Raw genomic sequence first — 22,359 nt, forward strand, 5'->3', positions numbered from 1 at the left:
TAGGAATAGCCCTTCTCCAGCTTTCCTGTAGCCCCTTCAGGTACTGGAAGGTCGCTGTAAGATCTCCTCTGAGCCTTCTCTTCTCCAGGCTGAATAAGCCCAACTCTCTCAGCCTGTCCTCATATGGGAGGTGATCCAGCCCTCTGATCATCTTTGTAGCCCTCCTCTGGACCAGTTCCAACAGCTCCGTGCCCTTCTTATGTTGAGGATTCCAGAACTGGACACAGTATTCCAGATGAGGTCTCACAAGAGAGGAACAGAGGGGCAGAATCACTTCCCTCAACCTGCGGGCCACGCTTCTTTTGCTTGAGCCCAGGATACGGTTGGCTTCTGGGTTAGACACCTTTGGGAAGGACAACCCCCGCCAGCAGGACACAGGACACAGCCCCCGTGCCGCCCTCTCACGGAAGGCTCCGGCCTCCGCCGGGGCAGGCGGGGCCGCGCGGGGGGCGGGGAGGCGGCGGCGCCCATTTCAGCAGCGGGAGGGGTTGGGGGTGGGTGTGAGCAGCGTAATGGCTGCGCTGCTGCCGGTGGTGCTATTGGCGCTGCCCGCGGCGCTGCGGGCCGACACGCCGGCTAACTGCTCCTTCGCAGACCTGCTGGGAGCCTGGGAGCTCCGCGTCTGGCGGGCCGGAGGCCGCCACGGCAACTGCTCCCAGGCGGGTGAGAGCGCGGGGCGGGGGGGGCGACGTGGAGACGCGGGGAGGGGGAAAGGGGAAAGGTCCGTGTGAATGAAACTGCCTGAGATCCTGGTGTTGGACTCGGTCTGGGTGCTCGCTGCTGCTCTGCTGCTTCGATACGAGATGCTCTTGGACAGGCTGAGAGAGTTGGTGGTGTTCAGCCTGGAGAAGAGAAGGCTCCGAGGAGACCTTAGAGCGACCTTAAACAGACTGGGGGAAGAGCATCCAAAGATGCGAGGGAGGGAATTCTGCTCCTTTATTTCTCTCTTGTGAGACCTCATCTGGAGTATTGTGCCCAGTTCTGAAATCCTCGATGTAAGAAGGATATGGAACTGTTGGAACAGGTCCCGAGGAGGGATACCAAGGTGGTCAAAGGGCTGGAGCACCTTATGAGGACAGGCTGAGGGAGTTGGTGGTGTTCAGCCTGGAGAAGAGAAGGCTCAGAGGAGATCTTATAGTGACCTTCCAGTACCTGAAGGGGCTACAAGAAAGCTGGGGAGGGACTGTTCACAAAGGCTTGTAGTGACAGGACAAGGAGGAATGGGTGTAAACTGGAGAGGGGCAGATTTAGACTAGACATGAAGAATTTTGTTACCATGAGACTGGTGAGACACTGGCACAGGGAAGTTGTGGCTGTCCCATCCCTGGACGTGTTCAAGGTCAGGATGGATGGGGTCTTGGGCAGCCTAATCTGGTGGGATGCCCCTGCCCATGGCAGGGAGGTTTGGAACTGGATGGTTTTTGAGGTCCCTTCCAACCCAAACTATTCTATGATTTAATTTAAGAGTGGCTACAAAACTGCCTGGAGGAGAAGGACCTGGGGGTGTTGATTGACAAGCGACTGAACATGCGCCAGCAGTGTGTCCAGGTGGCCAAGAAGGCCAATGGCATCTTGGCTTGTATCAGAAACGGCGTGGCCAGCAGGTCCAGGGAGGTGATTCTGCCCCTGTACTCGGCACTGGTGAAGCCGCACCTCGAATCCTATGTTCAGTTCTGGGCCCCTCGCTATAAGAAGGATGTTGAGGCTCTGGAGCGTGTCCAGAGAAGAGCAATGAAGCTGGTGAAGAGGCTGGAGGACCCTCCGGGCTCCTCTTATGAAAAGTGGCTGAGGGAACTGGGGTTGTTTAGCCTGGAGAAGAGGAGGCTGAGGGGAGACCTTATTGCTCTTTACAAGTATACTTGAAAGGAGGTTGTAGAGAGGAGGGAGCTGGTCTCTTCTCCCAAGTGAAAGGTGATAGGACAAGGGGGAATGGCCTCAACCTGCACCAGAGGAGGTTCAGGCTGGATATCAGGAAAAAAAAAATTCACAGAAAGGGTCATGGGACACTGGCAGAGGCTGCCCAGGGAGGTGGTTGAGTCACCATCCCTGGAGGTATTTAAAAAGATGGGTAGATGAGGTGCTCAGGGGCGTGGTTTAGTGACAGATAGGAATGGTTGGACTCGATGATCCAAGAGGTCTTTTCCAACCTAGTGATTCTATGATTCTGTGACTTTCCAGGACCTGAAAGGGGCTAGAGTAAAGCCGGGGGGAGACTGTTCACTAAGACTTGTAGTGATAGGAGTAGGAGCAATGGGTATAAACTGGAGAGGGACATATTTAGGCTGGACATAAGGAGGAATTTCTTCACTATGAGAATGGTGAGGCATAGGCACAGGTTGCCCAGGGAAGTTGTGGATGCCCCATCCCTGGAGGTGTTCAAGGCCAGGTTGGATGAGGCCTTGGGCAACCTGGTCAGTGGGAGGTGTCCCTGCCTGTGACAGGAGTGTTGGAACTAGACGATCTTTAAGATCCCTTCCAACCCCAAATACTATATGATTCTAAGTAGTAACTATTCCAAAAAGTGGAATACTTTTTGTTTGAGTTAGAGTTAAGTTTCATCAAAATAATTGTGTTCTTTGAAAGTTAGACAGGATGTTCCTCTGGTAGCATGCTTTCTTTAAAACTGTGTTTTTTCAGACACAGTTCATTCTTTGAAGATGATCACATCTTGTGTTCAGTATGATCTGTGCTGAACTGATGTCTCTTCCTCTGTAACCACCTCTGCTTTGTGTTTCTCCCTGCCTTAAAGGCAAGGTCATGCAGAGAGCTGGAGCCAGCTCCAAATGGAGAAGAGTTTTGACTGATGCAAAGTTTCACAATGACATTGAAATTAGACTTTGGAAAGTAAAAGAATTTGCTTAAGATTTATACATGTGCATGTAAATGGCAGATATATTCTGTAGCCAGCTTTTATCGCGCTGCACGTGGCTGATGGAGATCACTCTCTCCTGTTGCCCAGGCCTGATAAAGGATGCTTGCTTTCTAAAACTCCAAAACGAGTCTTAGGGAGTTTTCTTTGCTGGCATTTTTGGTATCAGCTTCAATTTTAGAGGTGTTTTGCATGTTTTCATTTAGATTCGCACATGCTAGTTCACTACTTCTTTCTTCACAGCCCACAGATCCCTTCCTTCTCAGCTCAGCCCTCCTCAAAGTGGCCATTCCCAGCAGCAAAGTGGGATTCTAAGTTCAGCTCCTGGCAGGCACCAGCTGCTAGGGCTTCCTGGCTAGGGAACCTGGCAGGACCAGAAGAGACAAATAACCCTTTCCTTGTGGGAATAATAGTAGTGGGGATATAGTATTTCATTATTTTGTGTTGGTATTTTTAAAAAAAAAAATGGAGGTGAGGTGGAAGGTGGGAGAACACTCAAGAAAAATGGCATGGGGTAACTGATGCTCATCCCAGATGTTTGAGGAGAAAGCTTGTTACTGCAAACACAGCGTCTGTGTCCTGGGTAGCTGTATAGCAAGTTATGCTTAAATAATCTGATGTATCCCCATAACAGCTGGTGCTGTCACTGTTGCTAATTAAATGTGCAAATACTGTCAAGCAGTGCCAAAAATGAGCATGTAGACCCACTGACAGGTGAGTGAAGTCCCTGAAGTGTGTTTGCTCACTGCATTTTTGCAGAAGACTGTATTCAGCAAGAGTACTGTAGCATCTTTTGGAGTGAAAGTAATGTTATGACATTCTTGGTACTGTTTTTTTCTTTTCCACACAACGAGCATGCAGTAACGCTTGTATTTTTTGCAGGGCCTGTGGAAAGAAAGGTGGTTGTGAATCTTCAGAAGTTAGATGTGGCTCAGGATAGTCTGGGCAACCATGGTTTCTTCACTTTGATTTACAATCAAGGCTTTGAAATTGTGATAAATGACTACAAGTGGTTTGCATTTTTTAAGGTGAGTTAACTTGCTGTGTTCTGCATCACTGACTGTTGCTAAAATGGTTTGTAGTTAGGCTTCTCTTTAGTCCCAGAGTACTGCGGTTGGGGCGGTTGGAACACTTGGTTATCTTTTGCTCTAAGGTTTGCCTGGATTACTAGATACAGAACCTCTTTTAATGTAAGAGAACAGTTAGCAGTGGCTGGGTAGGGAGCAAAGGAATGAAAGAAGTATTTATATTCTGTGCTGGGTATTATCTGAAAAACCTGTTACAGATGCTACAGTTTTCCCTTCTGGGCATGCTTAAAGCAGTTGAAGGCCTTCACTAAGCTAACTCTCCCAATGGCCTGTAATTTTTTTTTTCCTGTTTTCTTCCTAACACCTTGGACCAAAGTGAAATAGCAAACATCATTGCTTTTATCTTTCCTTAAAAGCGTTCTCAAATGCATGAAAACTTGAGAGAGACCATCTACTTTTCTTGCTGAAGGATTTACAGGCTCATTATATTTTATTCTAGAATACTACTTTAACATCTAAGGAAATTTTCCGTTGCCTGTAACGTAGCTATAACTATTCCCATTCTTATAATTGGAATAATGTTGCTGTCTGCAGTCCTTGTTAATGACCTCAGACTAAGCTGAAAACAGTGCTGGTAAGTAGGGGCTAGACAGGAGAAGACTGAGTGCTATGCTGCTGTCCTTATGAATTGAGGGTAGCTTGAAGCTGTATCTGCAGGATGACTTTGCTACCTAGAAGACAGACATTTTGTGCTGCAAGATTGGTCGGATGGTGAGTGCACCCTCAGCAGAAGTAAACATTATTTCTTGGTTGTTTCAGGAAGCATGATCTTGTGTGTGACTTCAGATGAACCGATAGTAGACACCCAGGCTTTGTCAAAGCATAAAATCTCTGAACTGTAATTAGTAAGGAGAGTGAAGAAATTGTTTTTGCTTTAAATTGTCTTTCTTGGAGCTGTTGTAGATGGTTTATTTCACAGCAGCTGTTTTCAAGTCAGTGTTTTCAGATGTTAACAAAATGTTATCCACCCTTTCAGAGGAATCCTAACCTTACTTGATAGAAATTGCATACAAGGCTCTGACATAGCTGCAACTTCTTCCCTGGTGAAAGGGCAGTGTAGGTTCTTGTCTGCAAGACTAAAGGTGAAGTTATTTGTGTGCTCTTCGTGGGTTAACCATAGTAGCCAGATAAGCACTGCACAACCACTTGTTTGCTGCCTTCCACCTTGCAGTGGGGTGGAAGGGAATTGGAAGGGCAAAAGTGCAGAAACTCGTGGGTTGAGAAAAAGCTTATTCGGTAAAGCAAAAGCTGAGTGTACAAGCAAAGCAAAATAAGGAATTTATTCAGTACTTTGTATGAGCAGGAAAGTGTTTAGTGATTTCCAGGAAAGCAGAGCTTCGTCATGCATAACCCTTACTTAGGAAGGCAGATACATAAGTCTCAATGTCCCACTTTTCTTCTTCTTTTCACAGCTCTTAATCCAGAGCATAATGGTATATGGTATGGGATATCCCTTTGGTCAGGTGGGGTCAGCTGTCACTGCTGCATCCCCTCCCCTCTTGTGCACCTCCAGCCTGCTGGCTGGGGAGGGTGGGTGAGAATTAAACAAGACTTCAGTGCTGTTTAAGCACTGGTCAACAATGGGTAGAACATCCTTGTGTTAGTAATACTGTTTTCATCACAAATCTGAAACGTGACACTGTATTACCTACTATAAATAAAATTAATTTTGTCTGTCAGAACTACTGTACTCCTGTAAAATAGGAATGCTTGTGCATAAGTCAGGATCTTATACTTGGGCAAAAGCAAGGTGTGAGAGACAAATACCTGACTGACATAGTTTCATCTGTGTATGTTACTGACACTAAATTGCCATAATATGCACTCATCATAGGTTTGGCAGGTTATACAGGCGAAACTACAGGCACTGAAGGGTACCTGAACTGGGCAGAATTACTCGAATTTATCAGACGGGGACTTCTGTGCAAGCTTCCCTGCAGTGGGAGTGCCTGTCTTCAAAAGTGGCAGGAATTGCTGCCTCCTGACGACAGTGGAGTACTCTGTGTTGTAGTGTTGTCCAAGAAATTAGGCTTGAGGTGTCTTCTTAGGTAGGTGGAATTCAGCAGTCATTGCTGGCCTGGGTGGACTCGCCTGAGGAGAAATATAATTGAAGTAGTGGACTGGGAATACTTAGTCTGATATTTTACACTGAAATGCAGAGTTGCTTTACAATCCAGTATAGTGAGCATTTGAAGCAAGCGTTGTTTATCAAACTAGTTCTTGAATATGAAGAATTAAATCATAGAAACAGCGAGTGACCTGCTCTGGAATGTAAATGGAGCTATGAGACACCAACTTGAAGACAGCTGAGAGTCACTGAAGGCTGAACTAATGTGTCTGTACCCTTTGAAAAACATCCCTGAAAGATAAGCACTAAGTCAAGGAACTGATAAGCACTGATCTCATTATTCTCTGTGCTTATGAAAATGTAACTGCATTAATTTGCAAGAGTACTATTAAGCAATATACCCAAACTGTTTTATAGAATAATTTAGGCTGGAAAGAACTTCTGGAGGTTCATAGGATCATGGAATAGAATTGTAGAATAGTGAGGGTTGGAAGGGACCTGAAAGATCATCTAGTTCCAACCCCCCTGCCATAGGTAGGGACATCCCACTAAATCGGGCTGCCCAAAGCTCCATCCAACCTGGCCTTGAACACGTCCAGGGATGGGGCATCCACAACCTCCCTGGGCAACCTGTTCCAGTGTCTCACCACTCTCATAGTGAAGAAATTCTTCCTAGTGTCTAGTCTAAATCTGCTCCTCTCCAGTTTATACCCGTTCCCCCGGTCCTATCTCCACAAGCCTTTACAAATAGCCTCTCTCCAGCTTTCCTGTAGCACCCTTTCAGGTACTGGAAGGTCGCTATAAGATCTCCTCTGAGCCTTCGCTTCTCCAGGCTGAACAAGCCCAACTCTTTCAGCCTGTCCTCATAGGGAATGTGCTCCAGCCCTCCGATCATCTTTGTAGCCCTACAGGTTATCTGATCCAGCTTGAGGTTGTCTGATCCAACTTGCTGCTCAAAACAAAATAAGTCAAATATAGTTGTGAGCAGTAGTAGTGCATAATAGCTTGCATTTCATGGTCATGAATGTCTTAGCCCTTTGTGAGCAAGTGGATTAATTGCTAGTTTTGCAGTTGCTTTTGGTATTGAGAAATTGCAAGCTTGTTTGGCTCTTTGTTCAGTAGTAGAGATACCATCAGGAAGAAGTGCTTAAATGAAAGGCTTCTTACCTTAAGTATTAGAGAGGATTAAAGTCCAATTGAGTTATCCTCTCTGTAATTTCACTGCTGTAAAAGGAGGCACATTACCAAGATGGAAGTATAATGGCCATGAAGTGTGAGGAAATACTACAGCGTTTAATAAATGCATTTTTTGCTACAGGCAACTAATTAACCTTGTTAGGCAACAACTTGTAATACTGTCTGTCTCCAAAACTGTTATTTCACAGTTGTCAGTGGGAATTTGGAGGGGAAGAAGTGGTTTCTTACGAACTGCTTGACCTTGTGACATACTTGATATATATATATCTCTGTTTATTTTTAGTCCACTACATACTGCATTACTTATGAAACAAACACATGTAGTCCTGGTATAAACTAAAAATGTTTGTATAAACTAAAAATTTGCTTAGTGTTGATCGTAATCTAGAAGCTCTTAGAGTGAAATAGGATAAACTAGAGTGCTAATGGGAGAGGGAGCCTTGCTCCCTGAAATGCAGAAAGAGGAACACATAAAAGCAATGTCTTAGAATATTGCTTGGTCTTATTTGGTGTTGAAAGTGTGGAAAGTCAAAGTCCTTTTGGAATTCATTGAAAGGAAGGGTATCTTTGGTAGTCTCTCACTTTACAACAAGAAAGTGAAGAACTGTTATATTTAATATGGAGTACTCAGCTATTGTTTTTACTACATGGTAAAATTACTTAGTATTACTTCTGGTTTGCAGAAGAAAGATTTCATGCTGATGGATTTCAGATGAGCAAAATCATTGCACCCCACTCTCAAAATACTGGGGTTTATTTCAGTTGTTATACATATTAACTAGGCAGAAAAGGAAACTCCTAAGTAGGTCTTCAAAAGAGTTCTGTCTTTATGAAAATTCTTACAGGTATTGGATGGACCATAACACAGGAAGCCTTGTACATCTCCTTCCAAGGCTGTGGATTGGGGATTATTAGAAAAGTTCATTGCTTAAGGGCAGCTTATAAATCTCAAGTTCTGTTTGCTGCACTACACGTAAACTATGTGGCTAAAGCTCCATGATGGTGACAGGGCAGATGAAGCATCTCAGTTTACCTACTATGATTCTTTAACGCTTTCCTTGTATTCTGTCATTGAATAGAGAGGATGGAGTTGCTAGGCTAAGTGAACAGCAGTGTTTGAGCCAACACAGTGCTTCATACGTTCCAGACATAGAAGTGCTACTGGTGCTGATTGAACAGGAGGATATTTTTGTTTTATGTTAAGGAATGAAGTTACTGATTACTAACAAGAATACTGTGGACTTGTCTAAATGGTGGCTTTATCAGAGGTGCTGTAGTGTGTGGGTGTAGACACAGCCTGATTGATGGTGCATGTTTCAGTGAGTTTTTAATAGCATTTTTTTAATATGTGCTGCTGAAACATGCCTATACTGAATTTTGACATAAAGTTAGCATACTGACTCTTGGCAGAAGCTTGAGCATGTGCATGATATAAGGATTCTGTAGGGCTATGCAAGATAAAAGGCTTTAAAGATTTATTTTCTTTTTCCCCCAGAGGATGGCAAAAGAAATAAGAACAGCATATTTAGAAAGCTAGAGTGAGGCTGAAAGGAAAGTTGAGGGCAACTTGTTTCAATTATTTGTACCTTAGTAGTATTTATTTAATATTAAGATTATCATTTTGAAAGGAGACAGTCTCGTAAGATTTATCACTGTTTGTCCCTTAAGCTAAGTGGTACTACTTATGACTTTTGAGATGTCATCTAGCAAAAAACAGAAGTCTGGCATTTTTTATATTAAAACATTATCAAAACATTCAGCAAAAAGGAAGAAGTAGATTATAGAATATTCCACTACTGAAGTTACTAATCTTATCCAGACTGACTTGGTGACATCTTTGTCACATCTTTTCATCTCTTCCCTAGTGTCTCCAAATTTGGTTAAAACTAAGGACTTCCATTCCAAAATAACCAGCCCAGACAAGTGACAGTAGTTAATGTTTAAATTTCGGAATGTTAAATAAGAAAATTCAAATGCATTTTATTCCATGTCACTGAAATAGAAAGAATTACTAATGCTATTTAATCATCCTGCAAAACAATCGAAAGTTAATTTCTAACTTAGTTGGGCTCACTTAAATGGCAGTGTGTAACTGCTGCTTCCCTAAGGTGTAAATCTGAATTTCAGGATGTTACCTAGAAGAAAGGAAAGGTATCTGTAATTGATAGATCCTTGCATTTTACATGAGGTAGCAAGATGCAGTGGTTTGTTCTGATATCTTCTGTATTTTTGTACAGCAAGGCATCTGCAAGTCTCTCTACTAGTACTAATACTCTTCTAATTAAGAACGTGCTCCCCATATTAAAATGTATAGGCACACTTGTTAATTTGAAAAATGAGTGGTAAGTTTTTTCCATTGGGCTTAATGTATAGGGTAATCCTGCCTCCTGGAACTTGAATTGGCTTGTTTCCTGAACTTTGCTTAAATTGAGAACAATAGATGTGAAAGAGGATGGGATGGCAGGCTGTGTATGTAGCACTGCTGAATCCCTGTTAAAATGCTGTGTCCGCTAAGATGCCCATCCTTTCTTGCTTTCGTCTTTAGAATTTTAAATTTGGAAAGCTCTAAATGATTACTTTTTTACCAGGACTAGAATTGAACGTGTAATTGGATTAAGTTGCGACCAACATAGGAAATACTTCACTGGAAGTGTTCTTTACCAAAAAGTGTACCTAGATTTAGGTATCTAATAGCAAGCATTTTAAGGTTAATATTGGAGTCTCTTGCCTAAACTCTGTCATTAGACAAAGTAACATGAGTTGTCAGACTTAAAAAAAATATGCATGTGAAAAAGAATTTAAGCTTAATGTTTTCAAACCTCAGAATTTGAACTGTGAATACGATTTGCCTTTCTACAGGAGTTACCTTAGGTGGGTTAGATCACTGGATGGAGTTTACTTAATGCTGCAGATGTGAGCACTGGCTGATGAAATTGTCACATGTGCCATGGTTGCAGTAGTCTTTGATTAACTTAAAAATGGAAACCATCTTGGTCTGCAGAGGAAATGCATGTAGCAGTTGCCCTACAGTTGTTGGTGGTCACAGCTGTGAGGCTGTTGTCCTCAATGAAGGATGCTATTCTTGGGCTCCACGGATGTGCTGGATGTTGTGCTGGCAGCTTCAGTTGAGTCTGGCATTGCAATTTGCATCCACCACCTGAGTCAGCAGATGTTCATGCAATGGTTCCATGCTGCACTGGTGCAGCTGAAGTTAGTCATGCCCATACGACTGTTTGGGCAGGCACACTCATAGGAGATCCTCTGAAACTGGTATGGTCAGATGCGAGATCTAATCTGTCGGAGACCTGTGATCACAGTAAGAAATGCTGCATGTGTTTTTAGTAATGAAGTATTGGGTTTTTTCAGTGTACTTTCTGGTAGTAAGCAGTGGGTGTCACTGTGATGGCACTGATGACTTTATCTTATTTTAGTTCCTGTAACGTATGGCCCATTGGCAGTTAAATAGGTTGTAGAAATTAAGCCCAGGTACTGGCATTTTTAAATTTTTTCTCAGCCACTTTTTTACATCAGTGGCTCTCAGTTAGAAGTCAGAGGGGTGGAAAAATCAAATTGGGACTGTACGGGTATATATCTGTTTCCTAGCTGAAAATAGTGCTTGGAGTTCAGATTACTTTTATGCAAATGTTGTTAATAGACTGTAGCCTCAAAGTTTCCATGTCCCTTTTTCAAAGCAGATTCAGCAGTAGTGTAGTATTTCCAGTCTGCCAAAAAAAAAAAAAAAGGATACCTGCAGAGGACTTAAATTGCTAAATTTTAGGTTTCTACAGACACTTTCTGAAATTGGAATTATTTTCTCTTGTCTATCTTGAAGCATTGTCACTGTCTATCCCCTCACCCCCTTCCTAGTTTTGTTGGTGTGTTTTAACTGAAAGAAAAGCATAACAGAATTGTGAAATTGACTTCCTCCCCCCAGAAAAAAAGTTGCACAAATGGTGTGAATACTATTCTGGTTATCTACGTCTTAAAAAAAGCAGTAGATTTTATCTCAAAAAAAGAGGGATTTCTAAGGAATCCAAACCAAAACCAAACAAAAACCCACAAGGCAGGTTGTAATTTTAATTTGCTAGTTAGCAGATAACTCTTCAGTCTTTCTGTGAAGATCATTTCCCAAATCTGTTCCACTTATGATTCAATATAATTCTCCATACTAGGTGGGACCTGCATCTGAATGTTTCAGGAAGCAGGCCTTTCCCTTGAGTATACTTCAGGTACTCAAATTGAACACCTGTGTTTAACAGAATGATTGTTCTTGGTCTTGTTCTAATCTATGGCAGCTTTTAGATAGACAAGACAGATATATATTGATTTGCATTACCATGTAGAGCCAAATAAGCACTCTCAATAACTTATTGATGTGAAATCAATAATTTAGTAATGTCTGGATTTCTAGCAATGCTATTTGGAAAAGGGTCTTTCTCAAAGGTCATCTCTGGAGCTTGCCCTTACTATTGGGCTAAGTCCATATCATGGAATCTTGCAGTGTAAGATAGGCTTGAATAGAACAAGGACACAGCTCTGGTCAGTAAACTTGCTTTCCTTGCTAGATAGCTGAGGATGTAGATGCCTCTGCAGCCTCCAAACTGGAGACAAAGTAATTTCATTGTTCTAAAATAGCCAGAGGATTAACCTTTAATTTTATACTGCTGATAGAGCGACTGAATTATTTCACTGTGTTCTCCTTCAGATTCCCTACAGAGCCTTGACATAGTCAGAGACCTACCAGGTAGTTAATTTACTTTATTTCAATTTTGAGGCATTTCCATCACTGTCAGCCATCACCTTCTTCAGTGAAGAGGCTAAGCAAGCATTTTGTTGAAACATAGCTACAAAACCCCTGTACCATTGTACATGTTGAACTTGAATGGGGCAGGATGTAGTAACATATTCTCGGACAAGGAAACTTGGATTCTGTTTAAGTGATTTGTGTGGTTAGAAGATTAAAGTTAAAGCTTTTGTTGCATGTGGTTTTCAGGTTGCTGTGTAGCTTGATACAAAACAGACCAGTTTTGAAATGAGTGAAGACTTTTTTTTTTTCTTTTTCCCTGGGGACATTCTTCTGTCAAAGAACTGATAATCCAGGAAACTTAGGCAGCTGGGCAGTGTTAGCACTATTCGTTGTATGAAGACACATTTTACTGAATAGATTAATGTATTAACTCCTCTTTAGTGATAAAATGAAGACTTGTGTGGTTGAATAAGAAAGTATTAGAACTTAGGACTTAAGTCTTTAGTAACACTCCCCTCACTGCCAACTTCAAATGAGTTGCTGTCAGTAGATCATTACTTCTTGTTGTCTCATTTTTATAGTTTAGGTGAACTGTTTCTTGACTCTCTTTTACCACAGCTCAAACTTAAAGCAGTTGCAGGAAGTCTAATCTTTGATACTGACTTCCAAACCAGAAATGCTATAGTACAGCTCTCCCTGAGAGAGCTCTCCGTCACCTCACTGGGTGAGGAACTTGCCATCCTCCTCCCCGCATTTACTTTTCAGGCTGCTGTGAGTTATTTCTCAGACATTTACCAAAGTCTAGGGTTAGTTTGACTAGTCACACATATGGTACAAAAAATCCACAGAGCTTTGAAGAGAGGAATAAGTACCAAGTTCTTTTACATTTTGCCTGGAAAGAACCTGTTGAACCCAAACACTGATACTAATGCGTGCTTTGTTGCTTAAAGTGCAAGTCATAACCCCTTTGCCTTCCTCTAGTGATTTCATAAAGATCACTTTCATCTGCTTAACATATTGATGCTGCTTTATTTTGAAGTCAAACGTGATGCTAGTTGATCTGAAATACACATTTAGCTACTTCTGAAAAAAAGGCAAAAAGCAGCTGGGTGGGTAGGGACTTCTGCTGTATTAACAAATGCATCTACTCAACACAAGCATAACCTTTTTGCATTACAGTACAAAAAGGAAGGCCAGAACGTGACCAGCTACTGTAATGAGACTCTACCAGGATGGGTACATGATGTACTTGGCCACAATTGGGCTTGTTTCGTTGGACAGAAGATTTCTTCATCTCTTTCAGATGTTCACATAAATGAGCTACCTTCCAGAAAGCCCAGGGAAAGGTAAGCAACAGATAGTGACCTTTTAACTGGATATAAATTAAATTGTTCAGTAGTCGTGCTTCAGGCTTCAGACTGAAAATTGTATGTACCAGTTCTGGCGTTGAGGGTGAAGTTTAATGCCAGTAATAATGTTAGGGAATAAAACCTGAATGCACAAAGACGTAGGACACTTTCACAACACTTTCTCCTTCAGGTCTTTGGTGAAGCCCAGTTACAAAACTGGCATGTCCAGGATGGTTTAGCTTTTCTAATTAGTGTCTCAAATTTCAGAAACCTGCCTTGATCCAGTAACTGTATATTTATCAGTACCTGCTAGAAGACCTCTTCGAGAGTTAAGGGCTTTTGCAGATTCAGTTTTAGAGAACATCTTTAGTTTTTAATCTGTGTAATTTTCTTACTGTTTTTTTTGTTGCTTTTGTTTGCAGACTTTCAGGCAGGGACGTTATGTGCACAACTTTTGACTTTGTAAAGTGCTATCAATGCTCGGCAGAAGTCTTGGAGAGCAACAAGATACAAGGAATATGAGAACTTTGCATGGAAGAACTAGCTAGAAGAGCTGGGGGTCTCTATTCCAGAGCTTCAAGGTACTACGATGTTCTGTTTTGCCATGAACCCCACTGCTGCGAAGAATCTGCTTCTATGTGTTCTGGCTCTTCCTAGCTGTCTTTTGGATTGTATTTAAGATGTTTAATCAAGTTCAAGGCCTCTTCCAGCTCATGTTCGTGCAAGTGACAACATATTTCTTTATGTGAATGATTATTCTGAGCATTCTGTTGCCTCGAGTAGTTGGCAAATATGTCATCTGTCCTTTAATCTTGCCCAGTACTTGTTTCTGAATTTATATGTGCAGGGAGGAAGTGGGGGACAGTCTTGGTTGTCAACCTTACTCTCCTGCCTACCCATCACCTGCTTGTGGTAGTCATGAGTTTCTGCTTGACTCTCTTCATCGTTCTGGTAGTTCGTAATTGCAGTTAAAAGGCAGTGAACCACATTCTGCTATTAAACATGAATAACAACAATTTTCTGAGTGGATTCCCTGGCTACTTTGATAATTTGCCATGCCTGCACCAGAGTCCTCTAGCAGGAATAGAGAATCTCTGAAGAAGTATGTAGCTACCCTGAGACTGCCATTCAGGGTCTTGCAGATGACATGGCAGAGAAAGTGTAATGAGGATGGATACATGATCCTCTACATTAATTTGAAAACTAAGAGTTATTTGATCTGAAAATTCCTTCTTTACAGCTATTTTTAACTTTTTTGTATTTTCCCTTTTTCCACTCTGCTGTGGGTAGGAATGCTAGTTAAGTTTCCAAATGTGGCAATTGTATGTTTGTAGACGGTGGTCCTGCTATACTAGCAAAAATTCGATATTTGCATGGGAGTATCATGCAGATTATCATGGTTTTCATCCTAAAAAGAAATCTCTTTGTAGGTGCTCTTAAATACAGTAACCTATTTGGAAGCCCATTGTGCTATGTAGTGCTGTGACAGGTCCTCTCATGCTTTCAGAACAGACTCCAGTTTCTGGTGTCTATGAATGGTAACTTAATGTATGACTTATGATCAAGGATCAGGTCATGTGAAAAGCTGAATGCAGGAAGCTCTTGGCTTGCTGACCTACGAGCATCTCTTGGCTGCAAGTGGTAGATGAGTCCAAGCAACATTCAATAATAGTTCAATAGTGACTGTAAAAGCTTGCTCCAGGGAATTCTCTTGGACAAGTGGGACTGCAGTTATTGAAGTGTTGATGTAAGCCATGTCTGTTGTCTGCAGTGTAGGCAGTTTATAGTGCGTGCTGCCAAGGCGGGGTGCTGCCTGCAGTCAGATATTGTACATACCTTATGATGGCAGAGGTGTGAAATAGCTGTTGCAGAGGGGCTTTGCTACAGTTACTGAGAGTTACCTCTACACTTTGGATTGGTTCAGAAGTATTTGACCTTGCTAGCTTGTGGCTAGTCCATAATATGGTTCCCTCAGGGAGGGATTTGAGTAGGTCTTGCGTCCTGCTGAAACTAATTTCTTGATATTGACACCCACTCAGCTTAGATGGAGACTGTTTCAAATTGCTTAGCATGAACTAAGTGCAACTAGAAGCCAGAGATGACAACTGATCATTACATGGTTATTTCCTTGCCTGGAGTGTGAATTGTTACTCAGAAGCATTTTTTCCTCTTTAGACCAAAGCCTGCACCTCTAACTCCTGAGTTACTCAAAAAAGTTTCAAGCTTGCCAGAATCCTGGGACTGGAGAAATGTGGATGGTGTCAATTATGTCAGCCCTGTTCGGAATCAAGGTAAAAAAATAATCAAAAATATGAATGAAAGGCTCTAGAGCTCCTTTGATGTAGTTTTATAATAAGCCATTAACAACGTTTTCTCTAGTGTCGTGCAGTTGACACACTGCACCTTCACTTTGACTAAACTGCAAGATAATGGGGTGGGGTCCTGACTGACAAGGGTGACAAATAGTTTGTGATTCTGGCTTATCCAAGCAAGTGTTTCTTGCTGGAGTGAAAGCCAATTACCACAGTCCCCTGCATAAAGACAGCTGTCAAGTTTTGTCCAGAGAGTCTCAGTTATGGTTTCCTAAATGCTGACAGAACCAATGTATGTTTTCTTTCCTTATTTCCTGCTGATGGCAAATTATCATGCCACTTTATTGAATAAATCCTTAAAAATTGTTTATACTGCATCCAAATCTTCACCCCAGTAGCTTCAGGAATTAAATGCCTCGTTGCAAGAGGTAGAAAAGCGTAGACACTGATAAATATAGAATACTTGTAAAAACATAGGGAAGTATTTAGCTCAAAACAGACTTAAAAGGATACAATTCTAGAAGATGTTTTTTCTATCGGGATTGCTTTTTTAGCAGCGTGGTGTGAGATGCCTGAATTGAATGATTGCATATTGGAGTTGAGTGAACTCTGTTAATGTGTCCGTTCTCTGATCCACTGTTTCCAAATAAATTTGTATCTACTGATAGCTGTCTGGGTGCAACTTTATAGAGGAAGGGAACATAACATTAGTGTGGTGGGGAAGGAATCACTTATATCACTGTGGCTTAGTTCTTCTGCCAAATTCTGCCAGGTGGACTCCTGGTAGCAGAAGGAACATGGGTAGGTTTGTGGGAGTTGTAACTTACAAGCTGACCCATGGGCATCACTGAAGATGGCAACAGGAAAGGGTATATTCCTATGCAGGTGTGAGTCCTGTACTTTCTCATGCTGTGAATATCCCAAGGGCTCTTTTACTACCCAAGCAGTTGAACACTTGGTCCCAAACTTACTGTTTCTGCATTGTTGTTTCAGAGTTTCTCTAAATGAGAATTAGTTTGGTGCTCCCAATAATAAAGTTGCCTACACTTTTCCTGTAATCTGAGAATCCATGCTGAGTATGTTAAATTTCTGTGGAGTATACATGCTGTTCTGTAAATAAGAATTTTTAGCTTTTAGGCTTTCAAAAAAAAAAAAAAGAACAAAAACCAAAACCTCCAAAAGATGTTCAAATAATAGGCAGACATACAAATTAAGTCTTGCTTATGGTAGTTTGTATGATCTTCTGAGGCACTGGATATCAATGCTTCATTAAAGTGATGGTATTAAAAAGTCTTAGTTGTATATCATTAAGATTATTAAATGACTAATTAGAAAATGCTGGGGGTGGGGAAGGCTGCAAGTGGTAAGATGCCAGTTTTCTGGCTCATGCAGAGAGAATTGTATGAATTAGAAGATCATAGCTCCCCAGATCTCTCATGCTTGTGGAGTCACTGCTTGTTACTTAAGGAGAAAAACATACAGCATCTGAAGTAGATAAGAATTAAAAGGGAAATGTGCATTCTCTGTAGAATACCTTGAGACATGGCAAGCTTCATGCAACTGCAGTTGTCTTGAACTGTAATATTTACTGCCAGCATGTTAGCATCCCTGTTAATATTTTCTATAGCCAAAAACTAGAAGTTGAGTTGTAAGATTGGTTATAGAGCAGTAAATGCATCTTTAAGCCAAGAGATGTTGTCTTTTAAGACAGTACTGGTATTGCTTGCTATCAACTTTACTAGGGGGAGAAGAGAGGAATCTACAGACTTCACTAGCATTAGAATGCAGTTCCATTTTTTTGCTTAGTTCTTTGTGTGAGCTTTTTCTACAGATCAAAGTACGTGAAGAGCTTGGTCAGCTGGTTCTTCACTAGGTGTGCTGTATTCTTCTTGCTACTCAAAATGTAACAGCCTTTTGCAGTGAAGTAGTGGGGTGTGATGTGGCTGTTTGTTAACTCTGGAAGAGAATTTGTCTCAGAAAAGCAACTACTCTTGCGTCTGTTTTGGCTCTCTGCTTATAGACTGTGGTTGTTATCCTGTGGGCCTAACAAATACCACTGTGGTCACAGGAGCGAAATTTAGCCGCCACCCCAACGGAGTTCAGACTGAAATGGTTGCATTAATTTTATTATTTTACGTTTTTGCATACAAAATGCAACAGTGTTCTGCGGCATGGCCCATCTTGAATGCTATAACTGTACAATGAGTGGGAGGCACCTTTCACTGCTTTAGTTTGCCCTGCTGGGCAAAGAGTATTCATGTTCAGGCTGATTTTGCCCCGTCTCTTTAGACACATCTAACTGAGTGAAGGTGCAATTTCATGTAGTCTTGCTTTTGTAATAGCTTTGCTTTTATACACCTACATGGTTCAGGAGAAAGTATTGTGTTTTGTTCCTCAAGCCTCCCTCCTTTTCATAGCTCTGCAATATTTGACTTCCCTACTGTCAGGTAACAAAAGGAAATTGGGCACCTTGGTGACAATCTGTAGATAAAATAGGACCCCATCCAAGTAATTGTCCTTCCCTGTGATGATTGTCATTCCACTTCCAAAAGTTTTTAATGAGTTACAGGGAGCTCTTAGGGAGTGAAGAGGCCTAAAACTAGAAGCAGTAATCAATCTTGATGTAAAAGTAGGAAGACTTAACTCTGCAAGAAACAGAAGGGAATATAAGGTTCTTCTGAAAAGCCAGTGTACCAATTACATACCCTTGGGAAGTTAGGGGAGCTAGGATAAATCCACTGTATCAAATCTGCTGTTTATACCACTACACTGTCAAAAGTCAGTTATTTTAGAGAGAAGAGGTAGAATGTTTTCTCAACTGGAAATTGCAGCATTAAATCCATGGAGAGGTTGAAATCCAGACCAGTATTGTCAGCATTCACTTAAAGTTCGTTGTGCCTTAGCATATGTGCTCCATAAAGGGTTGTAGTCTGTGGCAGTACGTTGTGAGCCTTCTATGCCCTGCTAATCTGGTCCCTGTAGGTTTGTTCTGAAGGAATACCATAGTTCTTAATTAATACACTAAAAAACAATGAGGGGCAGTATATTGCCTATTTTGAATAAGCTCAGTGTTTCTTCAGAAGTTGCTAGAACTATTTTTTTATTTACATGATTAAAAGTTCAATGTGTATTTAAAGGTTTTGCACTATCAGTGTTCAAATTTTAACCACTGGTAGGTTTTGACTCTCTCCAGTGGAGTCTGAATAGTTCTACCTGAATGCAGGTGACTTGCCTTGTTTATTTTGCTGACTGCTCTTTCTTGTTCCGTTTTCTTCAGGTGCATGTGGCAGCTGTTATGCGTTTTCCTCCATGGGCATGCTGGAAGCAAGAATACGTATCCTCACAAACAACACGCAGAAACCAGTCTTTAGTCCTCAGCAGGTAGTGTCTTGCAGCCAGTATTCTCAGGGTAAGTACACTGGTGTATACAAAGATAACTTTCAGTAATGGTAGTGATGCAGAAGGAGGCTATATATTTAAAAACCTCCATGCCTTTCCCATCACCCGTGATTTAGTTTCTTCACAATGTATCTGGCAGGCTATACTTCATAATACTTCTCATCCTGAAAGTTTGCAAAAAATATTCCAGATTTGGCAGCCCAACTTACTGTAAGGAGGGGACTGAACCAGGAGTAGGTGACCTCATGCTTAGGATCTTACTGGGTTTTAGGTAGATCTGCCTGAGAAATAGGGAGTATCTAAGGACTATGGCTAAAAGTATAGCCAAATTGCAATGCATATCTACAAAGACTGGAGTCACATCCACACAAAAGCATATTCAGAGGGAGGTGCTTATGGGGGGGGGGGTGAGCAAAAGCAATGACTAAGGCTTTCCAAAGGATGGTACCCTTGGTGGGATGTGTTTTTACTACACGTAATTAACTGCTTTTCCTGTTGGGGATTGTCAGGAGCAATTGGCTGAGAAGGTGTTTCATGCATTAGTGTTTCCAATATAGCTCCCACGGATGGGAGTTCTGAAAAGCTAGCTGTAGCAAACTAGAATATTGGGATTATCTAGGTCACTGCAGTTTGTGTTCAATACTGTGTCTAAAAGCACTCAAAAGATTTGAGTAGGGAAGTCTCCCACCTTGAATAACTTTCCAAGATAATAAGCAGATTTTTTTATTTTGTTTAGGTTGCGATGGTGGTTTCCCGTACCTCATTGCTGGAAAGTATGTCCAAGACTTCGGTGTGGTGGAAGAGGACTGCTTCCCTTACACAGCCCAAGATTCTCCATGCCTTTTCAAGCGCAGCTGTTATCATTACTACACTTCTGAGTACCACTATGTTGGTGGCTTCTATGGAGGCTGCAATGAAGCCCTGATGAAACTCGAGCTTGTTATGCATGGGCCAATGGCTGTTGCTTTTGAGGTTTATAGTGATTTCATGCTCTATAAAGAGGGGATCTATCATCACACTGGGCTGATGGATGACTTCAATCCTTTTGAATTGACTAATCATGCTGTCTTGCTGGTGGGCTATGGTACAGACCCCAAAAGTGGTGAGAAGTTCTGGATTGTGAAGAACAGCTGGGGCACCTCATGGGGAGAAGATGGCTACTTCAGAATCCGCCGTGGCACTGATGAATGTGCAATTGAAAGCATTGCAGTGGCTGCAACTCCTATTCCCAAATTATAAATGCAGAGGTCTTCATCCATCCAGTGCCTTGTTCCCACCCATAAGAACATACTGGTTGTTAGAAATAGCAGTTAAAATCTGTTTCCTAGCTTGAACAGGGGAGCTTTAATGTGGTGTTCCAGAATAGAGCAAACAGATGAAAGGATGAACAGTTAGCTCTGTTCTGTGCGCTGAAGGCTTCTCTCAAGTCTGAGAGTAGGTAATTTGGAATGCAATGGCTCATTTGGTAACAGTGGTGATACTTATTCATTGCTGGATATACATCTTCACCACTTGCGTTTTATTTCCATGGGCAATCTTGAACCTCAGGTCTTGGAGGGAAGCATCTGCTAGGACTAAAACTACTCTGAAAAGACACTGTAGTGCCTTGCTTCTCAGAAATTGAGAAGTCACTGCAATTTAGAACATAAAGGTGTAGTTGGAAGGGAACGGGCACATTGTTTAAAGGGAAATTGTGTGGCTTTGTGTCCTGTAAAAACTGCATGTCAAACTCCTATGACAAAAATCAGTTATAAGTGTCAGGCTATTACTAAATGTTCCAGTTCTGGATTTTACTGCTGTTCTTTGCAATTAATCATCTCAAAGTTCAATAAAAATTACCTCACTCCTATAGGAGTTTGTACTTGTGAAAGTAGTTAGGTCTTTATTTCAGTGACCTGTCTTTAAGTTTTGAACTTTCTGTCAAGATCTTTTTACTTTAGCAGGTTCTAAATTGTCAAGGAGGGAAGATAAGATGGGAGAGAAATTAGGAATCATCCAGCGGAGGCTAAGATTCTCACATAAGCATCAAGCAAAGTTGCCCAGGAGTCTAGCAGCCCTTGCTGTGGATATGGGACAATTAATTGAGTAAATTGGCTGATTCCTCAGTAATCCTGCTTATCTCCTCTCTGTTAATCTTGTTGCTCTATTCTTTTCAAATATACAGGGTCAAAGACTAGAGTTGGAGGTTTACAGGTTTAGTCATTCCTAGATGACACTCAGCTGCAGCAGCGTACTTGGTTGATGCAGCGCTGGTCTTTGTGCTTCACATGAGTAAACAATAGTGGCTTAGAGATGAATCGCATTTTCAGGGGTAGAAGATGACTTTTTGGTAATCGGTTAAAATAATATGTGACCAAAGTAGTTACTGTTTTTATATACAAGATACAATCAACTTTTTTAGGGTGCAAGGAAAATAATGAAATATAGAAAAAAAAACAATGATTGTCTTTTTGTGATCAAAATATCCCATTTAACCTGGAAGGGAAATCTCCATTTTCCTTCAGTAGTAGAATTTCACAAGAACTGTTTGACTCTAGTTTGCTGAAATAGAGTGGCAGGGGAATAAGTTTCATAGTTTTGGCTGCTCTTTTTTTGGAATCCCCTGCCAAAAGCTGTCAAACTATGTTTGGAAAATTAGACCTTATGTTTTGGTAGAATTTGAACAAGAACCTCCAGAATAGCTTAGGTTTTGCATAGATCATTTTAGCTGAGAGAATTGGGAGGAAGGAGGGGGGGAAGGCAGGGCAGTTTTACCTTGTTTGTTCCCACTTAGAGAATTTGGTGTTTCTGCAAAACTGAGTCACATGGAGACCTAATCCCTTGGTGCCAGCAGCAGTTCTCCCAGACACCTATTTGCCTGAAATACACAATGAAGTGTACAACCCTTTTTTTTTCTCTGAAGCTTCTCCCTCTCTTTGAATGCTAATGTTTTCCTTGGGGAAAGTTTTACTGGTGGGGGAAGGCAATGCTGTTTTTCTCCTGACTCTGTGTGTGTGTGTGTGTGCGCGTGTGTGCATGATTTGTGTCCATGTTATCAGGCATAACAACAGTGTGGTAGTTCATGTGCTGATAAAACAGTTCTCAGTTGGTCCCTGACTACCCTTTTTCCAGGTATTGATTTGAATTATAGTAATAAAGCTAAAGCTGAAAATTGCTTGAAACAACTGAGGATGGAAGAAATTGTCACCTGTGACTTCATTATAGAAGACAAGACTGTTGGCTGCAGTGCAATGCCAGCAGCAAGCTCCCTGCTATACTGATGTTGCAGCTACACAGCTTGACCTAATTTGGATGGCAGCTCTTATACAGAACCATCAGTGTTGATACCGT

The 22,359-nt window shown here is 41.6% G+C and overlaps 1 protein-coding gene across 1 annotated transcript; it reads left to right on the forward strand.

Moving 5' to 3' along the window:
• The first annotated feature begins 471 nt into the window (after positions 1 to 471).
• CTSC (cathepsin C) lies at positions 472 to 22,000 on the forward strand. Its single transcript, XM_054050814.1, is given in 9 exon segments — positions 472 to 663; positions 3,752 to 3,897; positions 13,149 to 13,315; positions 13,741 to 13,783; positions 13,785 to 13,848; positions 13,851 to 13,899; positions 15,494 to 15,609; positions 18,908 to 19,039; positions 19,766 to 22,000. Coding segments are annotated over 9 exon segments (1,371 nt in total). The 5' UTR covers positions 472 to 512; the 3' UTR covers positions 20,269 to 22,000.
• The last annotated feature ends 359 nt before the right edge of the window (positions 22,001 to 22,359 follow it).

The sequence above is a fragment of the Cuculus canorus genome, chromosome 1 (assembly GCF_017976375.1).
Source record: "Cuculus canorus isolate bCucCan1 chromosome 1, bCucCan1.pri, whole genome shotgun sequence".
Taxonomy (NCBI): domain Eukaryota; kingdom Metazoa; phylum Chordata; class Aves; order Cuculiformes; family Cuculidae; genus Cuculus; species Cuculus canorus.